Raw genomic sequence first — 19,279 nt, 5'->3', positions numbered from 1 at the left:
TATTCTTTTTAGTTCTTTTTGTAAACCGTTCCTGACATTTGGCCCATTTTTTCCCCACAGACTTTAGGTACCGACATCATAGGACCAAAGACTTTAACTGCCTGATTTTTCTAATGAATGCAGCGTTGAAATATGTAGGTAGACTGCCCCAAATAGCAATAGACTAATATATACCCGTGTTTCAGTCCGAGTGCATGTATGACCATCCAGCTAAAGAACATGACGAATCATGAACATGAATCATGAAGGCTTTAAGAAGAAGCTTAGTAGCAATATGTCTCTTTGTGGACTTGAACAACAAACGGGACTTAAATCAAAAGAGAAAACTTAGTTTCACTTAGAGCTTCTTTTTTGCCACAACTCAATGTGAGGTGCAAAAGAAAGAAAATTACAACACATTCAATCTCTGAGGGTCTCTGAAAAATGATGATTGCTGGAAGGATATCTAATTTAGATTGTGAATAGCAAAAGCCTGTGAACTGAATAAAGTTGAAGTCAGACACAGATAATGCAGAGAATGACTCAACATTTCTCTGACTGGTCAGTTCCAGAGTCAGGCTCTCTGCAATGCAGTGTATGCAGTAAAAACTTCAAGTATGTTTTTATTATTTCTGATTAGTGGATTAAGCATCCTGAGGGCAGAGGAATAAATGAGGCGTCTAAAGTGGATGAAAAGCTGCAGAAAGGTAAGAGCTGTGTCCGGACATTAGTGAGAGCTTACCTGATCTCTAATATTGGCAAACTCCCTCTCTATCCAGGTGATTCGAGACTCGTTCTATAGAAAGTGATTTAACGCAGCGGTTAGCAGCAGTTACAGGAAGCATCACAACAGAGACTTCCTCCTCATTTACAGACACACTAATAACAAATGACAGAATTCTGCACAAACAGTCACACTGGGGTGGAAGGAGGTGATGGAGGGCACAAGGGCTGTAAGATCAGCAACAGGAAACTTCTCTTCCCTCCCTGTTCTCACTTCCTCTTTCTTGAACCAATCTCACTTCCTTCCTGCTTGATACCTTCAACACGCTAGAGCTCAGTTTCCCAGTATACGGGCAGAGATCAGCCAACATGTCGGACCGGCCACATGTTAACAGCTAGATCGTGACGGGTCTAAAAACAGGTTCCTGTATGGTTTTATGAACTTTAATCTTACAATGTGGACCGCAGAGTTGGTGTGTTTCCGAATATCAGAAACTTCTGAACTACACTGAAAGGAGAGAAGTCTCTCTTTTTTCTAATTAAAGAGACAGAATATCATCTCATTCACAGCTGAGGAGATGGAAACCCTCACGAGCAACCACAGACAGACTCCCCACCTCCTCTCCTCCTAAAAATATCACACCTCACACACAGCTGCCTGAAGCTTTGGGCACCCACACGCTCACACACACACTGCTCATCGGATGAAGGTTATTATCAAGTCCACTCGGAAAGAAAAAAAGTGATCACTTGCCTCTTGGGTGTGAGGTTTGGTGCGAAATATGAACCTCCACATGTCTGGGTCCTGTTATGTCCATGTCACAGATGCTGTCAGTAGTGACAGTACCGCTCCACTATCTTACACATACACAGCCTTTGTGTCAGTTAGCTAACCCCTTCTGTATGCAATACCAGATAAAATCGTCACGCACACTAAAATGGGAAGTTATAAAAGCGGGTAAGAGCAGCAGACTGATTTGTTGGGGCCAGTGAGGGAGGAACAGAAATAACTATTTTCTTTTTTTTTCTAATTTTTTTTTAGGACTAATGAAGCATAGACAAAAAGCGACACAAAGCAAATTTCTCAGAAATGCATTTTAAAAATCACAAGTTCACAGAAGTGATGAAAAAGAAGAACGTTATCTAGGTCAGACTAATTCTACGGAAAGTGATCATTCAGTTTGAGTTTCCTTCCTTGTCCTCTCCATTTCATCTTGACTAACAGATCAAATGAAGTTATTTGGTGCTAAGGCAATAGAATAATCAGATGGAGCTCTTTTGCCCTCATCATTTGCCACAGTTACTCGTGGAGTCCCACAAGGTTGATGCTTAGACCATTTAGTTTTACCTTGCAAATACTAAATTTTTTACCCCTTTAGGACATTCAGTTCAAAAGGTTAATTCATATGTTGTTACCTCTATACTACATTACTGCAATTAGTCATCATCCAGATGTACTAAAAGCTCCTTGAGTAATCTTCAACTCATCCAAAATGTTGCAAATAAATTCAAGATGTCATATTTCTCTAATGTTGGAATACACTGAACTTTACTGCTTCCCAATATATTTAAGATTGAACTCATCATGCGTCCTCCATCTTCCACGGAGCTCGTAGAATGCAGGGCTACTTGTGGTTCTTCAAGTTTCAAAGTGGGTTTAGTAGCAGAGCCCTTTGCTTTCAGGTCCCTTTGTGGTGTTACCAACACCCTGCTTCAAATGCAGAGTTAAGACACGCTTTCAATGTTTAAAGTTGGCATAAAATATTTTCTTTACTAAAGCTTGAGAGTAAAATTGCAATATAAATGCTGTAGGATTTAGTAGCCTAAATCCTACAGCATTTTAAATCCTAGTCTAAATCCAATTTCAAGTCTAACCCTAAGTCACTTTATGTTTAAAATGTTTTGTTTTGTTTGTTAGTTTGTTTCCATTGTAATTTTTTTGTACTTTTTCAGTTTTAATATTTGACTTCTTGGCAAAATACCTGAATCAAATTTAAATTTTAAGCTAAACTTCTACAGGAAATTTTGATTCTTTGTTAACTTTTCCTTGTGTAACATTCAATCTAAATGCTTGTAAGAAAGGGACAGAGATAAATATTGATTAATCAATTTTAGTAATCAGCCAGTCGACTGACAGAAGGTGGATGTATTAAATGGAAATGCGAGTGACAGACGTGGTGCAATGCTCTCTGTGCAACACAAGGGGCCAGTGCAGGTTTACAGCCAATCCAGAGGACAGTGCACCAAACCAGGATCTGAGGTTTAGCCAAGTAGGGCCACGCTTACATTGCAAACCCATGTCTCATCCCAATCCCAGAATTGCCTTTGACATCAGCAAACAGAAAGTGGGATACAAAGTATGACAGATCGGAAGTATGTGGGTGATTATGCAAGCCAAAGTGCCAAACAATGACCCGTCACAATGGAAAAGGTCAGACAGGAATATGGCCATCAGCAACATCTTCAAAAAATTTCTACAAAGTGATTAAACCAGCTCATTTTGATTGTAAAGTGCAGAAAAGGAAGTCAGACAAATACAAAAATAGGTCTGAGAGCAGCTCTGTCTGAAAATCACAAGACAATGATGGAACATGCGCCTCTCCAAGAAGCTGCTCCTCCTTCCTGGAAAAAACAGGAGCACCTGCAGCCTTTCAAATACATGACAGCTCTGACTGCTCCCACAGAGACAAGCATGCTGGGAAAAAAGATGGCGTGAAGGGAGAGTGTCTGCAGAACAGGACACAGAAGTTTAGACATCCAACCCAGACAGCCATGGTTCAGTCTCATTGCTGTGAAAACAAATCTCTCTCACCACTCTTTGTAAAAGGAAACACACACACATAAGTATAACACAGAGAGAAGGTGGTTAAAATGCTGAGAGTAAAACTGAGACAACTGAACATACTGCAGGCACTATGAACTATTCCAAGATCATATCATTTTCCTTTTTATATTCATGCAATTAGGTCTTTAGAAGCTGCAATTGATATTTTTTAAAATCAATGTTTTTGTGATCTTATAGAAAATAAACCCCAAAATCATCAAAACAAAATATAGCAGCCATTCAGAAGAGTTATTTAATGCTGATTAAATTACCCATAAACATCTTATTTAAGTTTTCTAACATTGTGTTGAGAAAAAAATGTGACACTTTATTTAGCATCTTTATATCATGACAAAATGAAATGATTTCAGCCTCATTGATTTTCCCCCCCCCATCCAGTCGTGTCCATCAGCGCCGCTCATTCAGGAAAAATTACAGCTGCCAGTCTACTTTGAAGGTAACCAGTCTTACGAGTGTTACTGGAAATGGAGCCAAGACACAAAATTCTCAGCAGTGCTGAACTACAATTATCGTTAACTTTTATCAGTGATGCTGGTGTTAATTTGAAGTAACATTGAGTGTTTAAAAAGCACTAAGTAACAAAATAAAACTCTTGAAGGTTATTTTATATTTATCCATTTAGGAAGAGCAGCAGCTCTACTCTGAGCTTCTCACCCTGAGAGCACAGACGCACTGCAGTTTTTGAGGTCCAACAGAGATGAAGAAAATGCATTTCGCTTTTCACTGCTCACTCAAATTTAAATATTGTTTTAAGAGAATTCATACGGTTTCTCTACCGCAGTTTATACTTTCCTTGCTTTGTCGCTTAGGATGATATTGCAATAGATTATAGTGTGTTTAGCCAAAAACTAGTGAATTGCACAGAGTCATAATAAATGAGTGTATAACAAAAACATAAGTTGGAACCTTTGTGTTAATTGTAACAGATATCATCTACAGTTGGAAAATTTAACAACAATATCTAACCCACAGGTGTCAAACTCCAGTCCTCAAGGGCCGGTGTCCTGCAGTTTTTAGATGTGCCACAAGTACAAAACTCTGGAATAAAGTATGTTCAAGAGATGCATGAAATGGCTTAATTACCTCCTCCTTGTGTAGATAAGTTCTCCAGAGCCTTGCTAATGACCTAATTATTCTACTCTGGTGTGGTGCAGCAGAGGCACATCTAAAAGTTGCAGGACACTGGCCCTTGAGGGCTATAGTTTGACACCCCTGATCTAACCAAATGTTTACACTCTTCTAATCTGAAACAAATCTTCAGAGCCAAAACTATCCAGTAATCCACATTTTCAGCTGAAGAATGAGAATATTTTATACTTTCTTTGACTGAATTATCAGATGTCCTGCAACCACTTATGTTTTCTGTATTGCGTTTGCAGAAATTAACTGCAGTTTAAAGTAGGTACTCACTTGCACATTAAGTTGTTTTTATTAGGAGCTCTGTGTGCTGCTTGGTACAGTCATAATGTCGATGAATATAAAAAAAAAAACACTCACAGCAAAAGCACTGTTAACAGTGAACACCACTTCACTGTTACTTTCAAATAATGCATGAGGACATGCAAATAGCCTGTCAGTAAATTCCAGTGAGCCTTTTCCAACTTACTTTCCTATTACAAACCTGTTCTTATGTCACTTCCTAAAACTCCACAGAAATCCTTCAGGGTTTCCAATTGCATGGTTAATCAGGGAGTCTCTGGAACGGTTTCGTCTAAAGGATCATTAAACCTCACAGTCCACCAATTACAACACTACCTTCATATAAAGGGTTAACCTACACTTTAAATATTTGCATTCACTAATACTCTGAAGTATTTGTGACTATGAGGTTCCCTGAAAAAAATATTCTGTACTTAATAAGAAACTACAAGTCCACAGCATGCCTAACCAAACATAATTACATAGGAATTTCTGGAGCTCTGAAACATGTTTGTGTTTTTGTTCCTTTGTGTCAAAGTAGGAAAGTCCAGACATGCCCACATAGAAGTTCCCAAATCTGTCAGGTGGGAGACAAGAATGTCTCCCATTTCATCCTGTTTTCTTTACACAGATGGTTGAACAGAGTGACCAGAAACAGCTTCATAGGAGACGGTTATTTATATACAGGAGCATCTTAATGAAATTGAATATCATCAGAAAATGTATTTATTTCAGTAGCTCAAGTGAAAAAAATAAAACTCAATTGATTACACATATTAATTCATTAACTTATGCAAATAGTTTTCAAACAACTGAAATCCAGTCAAACATTTAGATAATATCCTGATTTACCGAGGTGCACAACTTAATGTTTTTTTATTGGTATTGGTTAACAACCAACTTTCCTTTAGTTTTGCAGAAATGTTTCAATTTGTGATTCCTCACTTTTTTTCCTCTCCCCTGCTTTAGTTCTCTTGCTCTTGTTTCACCCCCAGGCAGCACCTGTTCTCTCAACGCAGACTGACCAGGCCGACACACAAACACAAAGATGTTTCAGGGGGGAAGCTGGCAGGACTGTTGAGCCAGATGGGCTTTCACCTGGTCCCCATGTAATCCTCAAACATGTCAAGCTTCAATACTTTAATTCCAGTTCCAAGAAACTCGCAGAATAAAATATATACATGGAGAAAACCAAAGTCCTGTTTCAGGATGACAGATTACCTAAAGGCTCGCAAAGAGCACAGGGGCCTAATCCGCAGCTCTTAACCTGATTATCCCCGTCTTTACCAGAGTGCCTGCTGTTCTCTAACAGAAAGACAGAAGACAAGAGCGCTGCTGTTATTACAGCCTTCAGGAAACTTACAAAACTTAGCAAATCAAAATGAATGTTTAAAAAATCCCAAATCTGGATGATATTTTTTATATAATGGACTGCATATCATGAATGCCATTGCATTTGCCCATTCTTTAGCAGGACGGTGCCATCTGTCATGTCTTTTCCCACAGGAAAACACAAAAATAAACCCATATAAGCAACTAGAATAGAAATGAACCCCGAAAAGTGGCGCAGCTGAATGACAGTCACTGTCTCATCAGTCATAACTAATCACATGAACAAGAGGAAGGTAGATGGTACAGGAAGTGTCCCAGAGGTGGCGCGGGATTAGCAGGGAAGCTACAGGAAATCCTGTGTTGGCATCTGCATTATTAATAGAAGCAGAAAGGATGGCAGTAAGATGACAGGCAGCTCAGCCAGCTGACAAGGGTCCTAATGGCCTTGGAATGAAATATAAAAACAGAAATGACAGGAAGAAGCATAAAACACCAGACATAAAGAGAGCATGGTGCTGCTAATACAAACAATGAGGTCAGCAGGTGTTAAAGCAAAGCTGGCCGATTGCAGAAGTAACTCATAGTTCTCTAGCTTGTTGCATGCAGAGAAACACCTGCAGGTACACTGTGGGCACAATTATTATGAAACTTTTTATATTGATTAATTTATTCTGAAACGACTACAGTGCTCTAAATTTAATCCAAAATGTTTATAAACATCAAACCTGAATATTTAAAGAAGTAAAAGTGACTCGATGACGTGAACATTCTCTCAGGACACACAGCTAACAGTGTATGAAAAACACAATTTTCCGATCAAATTTTCATGTGTTTAAGTAAAAATATTCTACATTTACAATAAACTTTTCTAAACTTTCAAGCATTTCATTTTTAGCCCTTAAATACATTTTGTCATTTACTTTGAGTCTCTAGGAAGTGCAGAAAGTTCAGTTCAGTCTCTCATTATGCTATGTAAATATCTACACACTGTTGGGAGATATTTTTCAATCTGCTCAGTTTTCTTCATTTTCCATTAAGACTTTTGAACCATTATGTCACAGTATTTGTTGCAGGACTACATTGTGCTGCATGTTTTGAAAAGTGTCTTTACATAAACAGTTTGGCATTGTTTTTGCCATCCATGTCTTGGTGAACATGATATCCAAGTTCATCCAGAGACATTTCTGCACTGCTGGATAATACAATCTGTGCAATGAAACTACCAAAATGGCCAGCCCTCGAGGAGGGGCAGGGGTGAAATGCCTCAGTTGCATTTAAAGAGACAGCACCAAAACAAGCTGTTCTCAGATGAACTTCAGAAGCAGGGGTAAAAGAAGAAAACAAAAACAAAGTATTCAGACCAAAGTATTGTAGTTCTACCTAATTTGGACTACAATTGAATGATTTAAATGTGAAGAGGAAGGATCAAAAAGTATGATATCTTCAGTTTAAAGCTTAGTATGACATGAACAAAGTTCAACTGATGACGCTTTAAGGGAATGCAGTATGGCTTTCCTCGGGAGACAGATTTATTTTGGAATATGAAGTGTCTTGAATAAAATCCTACACTTCCCTGTACTTCAAATGGCGATGCAGTCATGGCAACAGGGGCCAAAGGTTTCATACCCTTGGGTGTGACACTCAAAACTGCTGAGAAACAAAAATAGAGCAAACAGGGATAGGGAGCAACACAGCAACAGGAACCTAAACTGACGACAACCTATAAACAAAGAAATACGAATAAAAAAACAAAAAGTCAGACGTGAAAGAGTAAAACATCATCATGATCCGCTATTACTGAGATCTATGAATGATGAGCTGAAATGGTTAGAAAGTTTCCTTCAATCAAACTTAAGAGGGAAAACCGTGACGCTATGGCAACTGCACTCTCTCTGTCTCCTGTCTGCCAGCTTCCTCTTTACAAGGCAGGAGGTGACACACGAGACAAGGCCGTACACACATAGAGGGAACCTTTTTCACTTGCTGCTTCCAGGTAACATGCGCCAGCCTCCGTTTTCACAAATAGAGTGCTCATGTATCACCTCACTCTTCTTCAGTGTGGAGTAAAATGCCATACCTTCTTCACATCATGCAACAGAACAGAGCTTTCCATATTTATACAGAAGCTAATATATTATGATGGCCTTTATTAGGCTGGTGGGAGGTGCTAATATCAGAGACCCTTCTGAGCACGCACACTTATCTATAACACAAAGCACACAGACAGGCCAGGTGATTAATCATAACAAAGAGGACCCGAGCGTCTGCACATTTCTAACCAGACGGATCTATGAATGAAAGGCCGTCGTAAAGTTGATCCATAAGGATCAATAAGAATCCTGACAGTGGGAGTCTGCCTGTAAGAGTTACTGTAAATCTCTTTGATCCAGGAAGCGCGAGTCAGAATGAGGGCTTAGAGACGCCGACAGTAACCATGACGACCTAGGCCAATAGCGACTATGAATGGACAGAAGGAGGAGATGAAGAGGATAGATGGGAGGATATATCTCACAACTGAGGGGCATCTGGGTCGAGTCGCGTAGTTTTTAATCCAATACAGAAAAAAAAAAATAGAAGCAGGTTTAAATCAATGCAGACATTATTCTGTTACATATATCACTCAGAGGTTGAGAATTTATATTAATTTAGATTTAACTTGTCAGATGTGCGTGACTTTTGTTTATGCATGTATTTATCTCTGTATGCTACATCAATACAGTAAAATATAATACAAGTGTATGTTTGTTTGTAATTTTATTTAATTAGTAAAACTCATTTTGTAGATTCTGAAGTCACATTCAAATAATTTTAGAAATAGTCATAAAAAAAAATTATAATACGGAAATCTTACCCTACTGAAAACTTAGTGTATATACACTCAGTACTTGTTTGTTCACCTTTTCCTTCCACTCAACATTCCATTACTGGTGCTTGGATACAACACTGAACATTTTGTGGCTTCCACCCTTATTTCTTCCCTAATCAGATAAACCAGAGTAAGGTCAGAGCATCAAAAACATTTGTACCTGTGACATTCAAGAGAACATAGCAAACTATGTGAATTGTGACATTTCCTTTGTGTGTCGAGGCTTGTGTGATTGGTGGGAGTCGTAAATAACGTATTTCAACAACATATGCTTGAAATGAAATGGGAACAGGAGCAGAGCAAAAAGGCCACAGAGGCTAAGCCAGCAGCACCTTAAATCATGACTCTACTGCCACATCTGTTAAAAGTGAAATATTTTTCCATCACCTGTTTATGGGTCTTTAAGGAAGCAGCTGAATAATTTGTTTGTATTCATTTAATGCTGCTAAAAAATAAATTACAACCATGAAACCTTTCAATAATCAAAGAAATCATAAGTGGTCTTTCATAAGTGGTATGTTCAAAGGGAAAATAAAATAATAAAAATGGATGTGATAGTTGAACTTCTAAAATCAGGAAACTAGTACCATGTATGGGAGACAAAATGTTATCTGGATCCACAGCGAGCGAGACAAAAAAAAAAATACATGAAATAAATGGTAATATACTGAATAGAAATAGTTTCAGCAACAAAGGACAATAATGTCAACAGCACTTTTGCTACAAACGTCATCAATGCGGGGAGCGTGGATGAGCTCTGAGGAAGTAAACAAGTGAAGGACGGAGTTCTTCTCATCTTTCTGCCAGGAAAAGGATTATGAAACAACTGCAATCTGCAGTTTACACCTGACTGAACAGCAGGAAAAGTTCATGCCGCACTAGGGCAAGTAGTTTGAGTGGGAGTTATCAACCAGACAATCAACTTCAGAGATTTTTAGACATGGAGTGTAGCTGGGAGGAAAGTTTCTTTTATACTGGCTCTTACTTTCTTCTTGTTAATAAAAATATTTACTGATGCCTGAAAATAACGGTAAATCAATAACTGCTTTCCCCAAACCATTCTTGCTTCAGCTGCAACTTTTCTTTTCTTTGTGCCCAAGCCAAATGAAAGGGAGAAAGTTCAACTACGGTCAGCTTGTATATTTGTATTTTTATTCCCTTACATGAGTAGCAAAAGCTTAAGTGAACTTATTAAGGCCAAATAACATGCTGTGAAGAAACTAACAGCAGTCACAGTGTTTGATTATTATGACAAAATATGATCTGTGATATTCATGTTTTGAAATCTACATTATTGTAGTTAAGTCCTCATAATAAACAGACTATTTATGTTAAAAATGAGAATTAAACAATAGCTACCTAGATTGCCGATATGAAACGGCTATTCTGATGTTGAGCAAAATGTGTTGACATAAACCTGTACACATCAGAATAACAACTGCTTAATGAGGAGCAGAAAAAAAGAACATCTTTCAGACTGCTGTCAGACTTTTAGTGTTTCAAATTACAACTTTTATCATTTTCGACTGTGACAAACTTCAGGCTGACAAGAGAGTGATTTTAAATTCCTTCATTGGGTGCCAGTTTATTAGGTCTCCCAAGTCTACTGCTTATGGACTTTTGACTTCTACCTCCTCACTGGAAGAAATTACATAATTGTTGACATTATGAATTTACATTTGAGCTGCTATTCCTACTTTTGTCTCTTCTTGGATGGACATTGGCTTATTAGCCAAGACAGACTTTCATGTTTTAAACATGATCACTCTGACAACTTTCCGCAGTGTTCTCTGCTACTCCATACTCATTTTCTTTTCTTTTTTCTTAATATTTGTCAGTTTTGGTCATTGGAAAAACAACAGAACAAGACTGAAGAAGACTAAAAAGGAGAAGTTTTCAAAAATAATTATTCCAATTCTTGAGGTGACTATTTATTCAACTGTTTTCATCACAATTTAAAATGAAGCACAAACTTCTCAAATCCTTAGTCTTACTTTTACAGTTTCTTGCACAATTGTAATCTTCTGAAATTATCCAAAAAGCATCAGATTGAGAGACAAACAGTCAGTTTTAACAGCATCCTATGGAAACTGCGCACCAGATCAGATTTCTGGATCATTGGCAAGTAAAGGGAGCAGTTATACTGTGCACAAAAAGATCTGAAGATTTAGAGCTCCCTTTTATCAAAGAGGCAGGCTGGGTAATTGGACTATAAATCATATTTCCCAGGCCCTGTGTGTGTATGTAAGAGTGTGTGTCCATCAGCAATCTAAAACTCCTAAACTGCCACTGCCATTAAAGCTGGGTTTACTGAGGACAAGCTTAAAACACAGATACTTTGTATAGAAATATGAATTCTGGTTTACTTTCATTGAGCTCTGCAGTACATAAAAAAAAAAAAAAACATGCAACACACGCGTCCCTCCTGGGTCTGCAGGGGCAACTGTAACTGGGCTGTTGGCGCTACAAAGAAGAGAGCCATTTTAATTTGTACTAAACCCCTCTGGAGAGTCTCAATTAACCTGCCGCATAAACACAACTCTGACTCAGCCGATAAGACGTGATTCATGGTGCGTAGCTGCAGGTGTGTGAACCGCCGTAATAGATTTCTCCCGTTGCTCTTGAAAGATTACGTTGAGAGCTTTTATGCGTGCTAAGTCCAACGTCCGACTTGCGTAATGAATCCGATTATCTATTGAGAACTTTTGTTAACCAGACTCAAGTTCACACATAATTGATTACCTTCAAATATTCACAAGAAGCTACTGATTCTCTCAACACCGTTCAGTCAGACATCTTTTTCTGTGAGACTATAAAAGACCTTGTTGAAAATAAGATAGAAGAATCAAACAAAAAGAGATCTTTTGGAGGTGGCCTTGCTTGAGTGAATAACTTTTTTTTATAAAAGTGAGCTGAAGTTTGGCTCAGAAACTTGGTAATAACATCAGCAATCGTCAAGGACACCTGCTCAACAAAGTGTTTAACACCTCATGCTTATCTGGACTGTAAGACATAATGATGAATAAGGCTTTAGGAGAGTGCTGATGAAAGATAGGGTGTGAGGCAGAAAGAGGGCATCTTCAAGCCTCAGTGGCTTTTATCATTAGGTTTTGTGTCTGTGTATGTTCATGTGTGCATCATCAGAGTTCCCTGGCTGTTATCATCCAGCAAGCTCCTCCAAGTCCACTTATAAAGCAGTAACTGGGAGGTCTGGTTGTTAATTGTCTGCCTGCTGGAGTAATAATCGAATGAGTCAGACCATGCAGTATTTGAAACTGACGCATTCAATCCCATTACTGCGCGTAATGTAAGAAGATTGAGCGACAAACAGGGAGAGATTAACGCTAAAACAGATCGAGAACAGAGAAAAGAGACTGAGCAAACGTGCAAAGTCATAAAAACACTCCTCAAAATCTCAGTCAAAACCCTATGAATAAGCGATAAAAACTAAGGAAAATAAACAATAGATAAGAAAAAGGCTTCTCCAACTAGATCAAGAGCTTAGCACATAAACATAAATGTAAAAGTATTTATACCCTCTGATTCCATCACGTCATTATAACCATACAAACTTCAGTGTTATTACTGGACTTTTTGTAATAAACCAACATAACTTACACCCTAATTGTAGAGTAGAAGAACAATTACATGATTTTTTATATTTATTACAAATATAATCTAAAAGGAGGATGATTGTTTACAGAGCAGGCAACTTCCAAAAAGCTCCAGAGTGTCTAACAAACGTTAGCAACTGGGTAAAATTTAAAACATTAGAGTCCAGCAACCAAACATTTCTGAATAGCTGAAGGACCAGACCTTCTGTACGAAGCAAAGCGCAGAACAAGTGTCTGGATTTTACCAGGATAACCAAAACATGGTCGTCTACTTAAACTGACAGGCCTGTGGTGGTTCTAGAGGAGCTCCAGAGTTGATTATGCATCATTTTTCTACTTTAAATTTATACACTACTTTGTGTTGGTCTATCAATGAAACAGATTTGAGTTTGTAACACGATAAAACTGTAGCTTGATAACAGGAAGATAAACTCTGCCATCTTTCATCATGTGTTTCACAGGGACAGAAATAAATAATAAATGAGACTTTTTTGGGCCACATGCTGACAAAAACAATGATGGGTAATCTCAATGTATCACTGACATTATTATAAATCTGAGGTTGAAAACCAGAATCAGCAGCCACACATCATATTTCAAGCTGTGTTGTCATTTGGGGAGCTTTCAAACAGTTAAATGTCATCCGCTGCAGCAACGTTTCAGAAAGTGTAGTCCACTTTCTGAAACGTTGTGTTCCAGATAAACATTGGCACCAGATAATGAACATCACTCTGCAGTGTGCAAAAACAAAAAGGTTTGAGGTCATTATTTTCTCCCCTTTGACATTTTAAGTCTTTATCAGATTTGCTACAATTACAAGGCAAAACTCATGCACAGTACATCTGCTGCTCCAAGTTGTGCAAATCAACATTTTTAACCATTTTTAGCTCAGTTAAGCAAAACGAAATACTAAAAAGAATAGAATATATTTGCAAGCTGCTTTAAATAAGTATATGACCAACTAATTTCTCATTCCATATTCCAGCTTCCCTCTGCTTCTCTTTACATCATAAAAAGTCAGTTGTTTTGAACCAACCAGTCTTGCTTTTCATCCAAACCGCATCCTGAAGCTCTTCAGCTCACAGCTTCATCGTCACGCTGTGAGATGAGCTTTCAGGATGTGGCTCAGTATCAGCACTGCTGCTTCAGAGGCGGCCATCTTTAAACCACTAAACTTTGATGATGATGTTGGAGCACAGCACCGTTAACTAGATGTTCTGATATCAAATTATGCAACCCAACCACAGTTAATTATCATCTCTGTGCTTTTCTATAGGACGATATGAAAGTTCCCATCACATTCAAGTTGAATCATTGGTGGTACCTTTTATAATTATTCTGTGAGAATAGATTAGAGGTTTAAAGCTCAACATTTTATCTTCCTAGTCTGGTAACAGAAGGAAGGGACAGCAGTAAAAATGTAGAAAATAATGGAAAAGAAATTATTTTATTTTTGAAAATAATTCAAAACATTTGATTACCAGCTATAAGCAAGGAGGGCAAAACCCTTTGATTCGTAAAACATGTTAGAAATTTCTCATGATTCTGGCATGCAGACAAAAATATTTTTGGTAATTCAAAAAAACCTAAAAAAGGAAAAGTTTAGCCTGACCTGAAGTCAGATGGACAGGATGTAGAGCCCAAAATTATCCAAACCTCAGGCAGATTTAGCTCCAACATGTTTCTTCTGACTAAGATTTGGAGTTCCCCAGCCAGGATTGTCTCTGACAAAGAGTCTGTGCAGCTAAAGATTAGGGTGATGGCAAGGAGAGCTTCCCGACCTCCAAAGAGTTGGAGCTCATCACCACGGATCAGCTGTCTAAAAATCTACTGAAACATGCAAAAAAAAATTGTTTAATTGCTGTAATGCCAATAATCAATATGATATTCCCATTGACTATTGCAGTTTTTGAATAATTTTTTTTAAAAGTAAAATGTAAAAAATGTGGGTAAATTAAAATAATTTAAAATAATTTTTATGACATTTACTGATGATTTTCCCAACACTTCTCTCCATAACTGTGAGAACAAGAATAAGCAAAACCGTAGTGTTTTTTTAAATAATAAATTACCAAAGTAACTCCAACATCCAACTGTTTTACTTAATGTTGGCATCATTCTCACTAATGTAGTTTATGACCCACTTATCTGAACTTAACAGAACTACAGGGAGCACAAAGTCTGGTGGAAACAACACAATCATGTTCAAATGGCTCATCTGTCTGAGTCAAGTATGAACTGGAAAGCAGCTCTGCAACACATCAAGCAGGACAGAGGATGAGCAGTCTGATCAGCAAACAAAAAAAATGAAATATTCACTCTTCAGAGGCAGACTCTGCACACTGTCTGTGATTTATCTAGGCCATGTACGTGTTAGTGTGTAGCCGGAGGCGGCCCTTCCCCTAGGTGTCCAACCACAAACCTGGGGACCAATAACATGCAAACCACTGACTGCTGTAAGGCAGACGTGTCATCAGGTCAAAGCTACATAAAAAAAATAACTTGAAAGTCCTACTCCACTATCGCAGTCAGGGTGTGTGTTTCTGCTTGCATGATGTGTACAAGCAGGGTCGCCACTCAGCAGACGCCACAGTGCTGACTCACACTCGCTTCTTTTGGAAGGAATTTGCATTAAAAAAAACAAAAAACCACGCACATATTTGCAAAAAAAAACAACAAAAAAAAACACGAGCTCACTCCTTAGGAACTGAAAATAAACAAATCAGAACAGCTGCTGCATTTCAGGGTTTATTTAGCAAAAGGGATAACAGACTAAGGTTTTATTTAAATGCATGCAAATGTTCACAGAGTTCAGGATGTCAGAGTAGCGAGAGAAAAACAAACTATATTTGCATGTGTGGGCTCTGACTAGACAAGAGGTTTTAACATCCTAGAGAGCTACAATCAGTTTTAGATGGCTCTATTCACTCCTGACCCCTCCCTCTGAAGCTGCAGTGGAATGTGAAGTGTTAAGCTCGACTGCGCTCCGAGGCGTGTGCAAACCTTGTTAATACAGGCCTCCGCTCACTAGGGATCATGGCCAAGAAGATGCCGACATAATGCATTACTCCTCTGGCAAGAACCCCTGCTCTTTTCTCTATTTCTAGGATGGTTGGCTTTTTTACCTGGAAAATGTTTAACCCTTTCCAGCTTTAAAAAAGGTTGGAGGATGGTGTGAAGATCAGGAAGCAGCTCTACAACCTTCATCATCATCATCATTCCGTCTATATTATAGTTGCTTACCCTTTATTGAGCTCAGGAGGGCCAGTGGAGCATGTGTGCCCTTTTCCAGTAATATCCTGCTGCACAGTCATCCACTTATTCATACTGACACGTTAAAGGTGTCGTGTGAAAACGTGTTCCTTAATTCTCGATTGTGAATTGTGCAGCTGGAGGGGAATTTGTTGCTCAAGTTTAGAAAAATAACTTTAAATCAGGATAATGGTGTTTGTGGGGAATAAACTGTGCTTACCACTAATATAAGAAACATTTTCCATGTAAAGTTGTTCAAAGTCAGCCGTGCTTATGTAACCAAATCCAAGTCATGGCCTGCACGTGCAGAGAGATCCAGGAATTTAGTCAAAACTTGGCAAACAAGAGCATAGAAACAGATGGTCGAGGAATGAAATTTAAGGCAAAATATTTTTAAAATATGTTTGACAAGATTAAGTATTTTTCGCCATTAAAAGTGTCATCACACAATTCACACCCATATCTAACATTTTAGGCACCAGCTGGATCTGGAAATATGAGATATAGTAAAAAAAAAAGGAAAGTATGTTAATATCTCAGTAAAGATTGTAACAAAAAAAAACAATATCAATGTTTTTCTTTCATTGAGTGATGAATTGCATAAATTCAGTCTGCAACTTTTGCCACATTTTCTCATGTAAAAGTAAAAGCAAAGTCTCTTGCAGGAGAAACAGAGGAAACTTTTTAAAACTTTTTCATCTTTTACATCTTACACCGGATATTTATATGCCTCGTCAACTCCATGGCTACAAGAAAAATAGCTACAGAAAAATACAAATTAATTCAGCATTGATTTGAAGTTTTCTATGCTTTCAAAAATCATTAGGAGTAGATTAGTTGAGTATTTTATTATTTTTAGGAAGTAAGTATCCTGAAAGAGTTTGATAATGCAATTAGGGATGAAAAGACCAGAATGTCACACAATAATGATTCTTATTGATCAGAAATCATTTCTGAAAGCTGATCTCTTTGTAAGGAGCTGATGTGTCATCTCTGGTGATCCGAGAAGGAATCAGGGAATTTTACTGGCTGATTTAAATTTGGATTCTTTAACCCCATTCATCTTGATTCCTCGTCTGTCTGTGACCGATGGTAAACATCCCACTGATTGCAGAAGCATTTTGGTTTCCCAGTGCAATCCATTGGATGTTAATCATACACCAGCTAAAGCCACAGAGTTCATCTAATTAAAGGTGCAGCTGCAAACAGCACAACATGTAGGTATGACTGGGCACATCCAAGCTTTGGAAGGATGCCTGAGCTAAAAAAAGGACACATCCTAGGTGTGTGATTACCAAAACAGACACAAAACAAAAAGGAAAAAATGGAACTAAAACACAACTTCAAAAATACATGATTAGACACCCAAACTACTTTACTAGAGCTGCTGATGACTTGATTTTTTTCTTATCATAACCGAAAACTACAAACTCCAATTTCCAAGTTTGTCACTGAATGCACCATCACCAGGCAGCTCTAAAATGCAACAAATTAACTATTGACTATTGAGTTGGTACATACAATGTGTACACAACCGTTCAATGATCCATATAGGTGAGGACACTGTTAATTTATGACTAAGATGTAGGCAGTGCTGAAATCATTACCAGCTGCACAGAAGAAACTGCTGACAGGGTTAAAGGTCAGTTTGAGTATGGAGAGAAAATCTGGTAGTCAATAAGTTTGGTCTGAGTTCGATTAAGGAGAGTTAGCTTTCAGGATGGATCCTACATGCTCTCACATACTGGCAACAAGAAATATACACCAACCAACATGGCTGTTCTGTATTGCTAGCTGTGCTAATAGCTAAGATAAGCAGGTTTAAAGTGTAAATTCTGTAATAATTGCATAACCTTTTGAAAACGCAAGGTAAAATTATTTTTCTTTATATAGGAAGGTTTGAAAAATGTTTTCAATGCTGCTGTATCGTCTTATATTAGTTTTCTTAAAGATAAATGAAAAATAGCTAAAATCGACATCAGCTGGTTAAAGAGGGGGATCCTGAAATTGCCCACAAAACTGTTAGGTGCATCTGTAAAAGCTGGATCTGCATTACAATCATAAATCATCTGGTAGCTGAAAAAATGTAGTTGATGTAAAAATATAGCATGCTTCAGGAAATGCCTGAATCCAAACCACATGATTATTGCACAACTGTTGGGTTTGCAGCAGCCAGTTTGGCCCATTAAGGCTGGTTAGAGAATAACGGGTTTGCATTTTTGAGGTCACCTCAGATTTGAGAGGGTTAAGTTGGTAGAATGCATCTCGTAAAAGATGAAAAATGCAAACAGTCCCTGCAGGGAAGCATGTAAAAAAAGAGGCTGATATAGGAAATGAACTGAGTGTAAAAAAGGAGGACTTTTGGGCCATTTTCCCTGCATCTGTGTGTCCATGCAGAGATCCTTTGAGTAAATTTACCTGAGTGAAAGACATCAGGGTAGCAGCACTGCAGTGTTCCTGGAAAGAATAATACTCCAACAGCAGAAAACAGTGTAGACAAGTGGGGGCAGCTCTTTCAAGGCAGATGACAACATTTTACATTTTGGAAATACTGGTTTTCTTGTAATCATTTCCCTATTTGGTCCTGGAGTTTCCCTACACCGCGCCAAGAAAGGTGATAACAACTGAATGATAGATTAAAAGGATCCTGGAGAGCTCGGTTATACAGCACTATGCAAACATGTATTTAAAGAAGTTTCTTAAAAAGGCTTATTTAAGCAAAGAAATTTAAGGTTCTAAGTTTCCAACTTACTTTATCCATTCCTGAAGGAATTGCACCTATCAGCTTTTTTCTCCCTTTGTTGCGGTTCTGGATGAGGAGTTTTTGATTTATAGAGCTGCTGAAAAACTACGAGAGCTTCTTTTTTTAAAATTTAATATCAATGTAGAAAATACACGGTGATACATTACATTAATGAAAGGAGAATAAAATCAAGTCACTGATGAAGAAAAAGAAACAGAAGGTAATGTGTTTTAAAGAACGAGTATTATTAACCATGTGTGTGACAGTGTATGAGCAAAGGTGGTGATATGAATGATATTATCAATACTGACTGCAGGCTGACTGCTGATTATCTTTTATATGCATTACAAACCGTCCATGGTACGTTACACAGACGACTACAACTGCAAATCCCAGAAAGCACTAGAGCAGAAAGCACACTCTGTGCTCGAACTTCAACAGTTCAAACTCTTTCTCTCTTGCTACTTTGTTTTGTACATTCAGTCCAAAACCGAAACTCAGTGGAG

The 19,279-nt window shown here is 38.0% G+C and overlaps 1 protein-coding gene across 2 annotated transcripts in view; it reads right to left on the bottom strand.

Moving 5' to 3' along the window:
* Positions 1 to 19,279, bottom strand: part of rps6ka1 (ribosomal protein S6 kinase a, polypeptide 1) — a 50,427-nt gene that overhangs the window by 16,518 nt on the left and 14,630 nt on the right. The window contains exons 1-2 of one of the 2 annotated variants that reach the window (XM_032547459.1): positions 1,457 to 1,591; positions 722 to 775 (exon numbers count right to left, since the gene is read on the bottom strand). The exons of the other annotated variant lie outside the window; for it this stretch is intronic. Coding sequence (XP_032403350.1) covers positions 722 to 775; positions 1,457 to 1,498 — 96 coding nt within the window. The 5' untranslated portion in view covers positions 1,499 to 1,591. Of the gene's footprint in view, positions 1 to 721; positions 776 to 1,456; positions 1,592 to 19,279 lie in introns of those variants that run through there. 2 annotated transcript variants of the gene reach the window in all.

The sequence above is a fragment of the Xiphophorus hellerii genome, chromosome 19 (assembly GCF_003331165.1).
Source record: "Xiphophorus hellerii strain 12219 chromosome 19, Xiphophorus_hellerii-4.1, whole genome shotgun sequence".
NCBI lineage: Eukaryota > Metazoa > Chordata > Actinopteri > Cyprinodontiformes > Poeciliidae > Xiphophorus > Xiphophorus hellerii.
The sequence above is the reverse complement of the archived record's forward strand: the minus strand, read 5'-3'. Positions and strand labels throughout refer to the sequence as shown.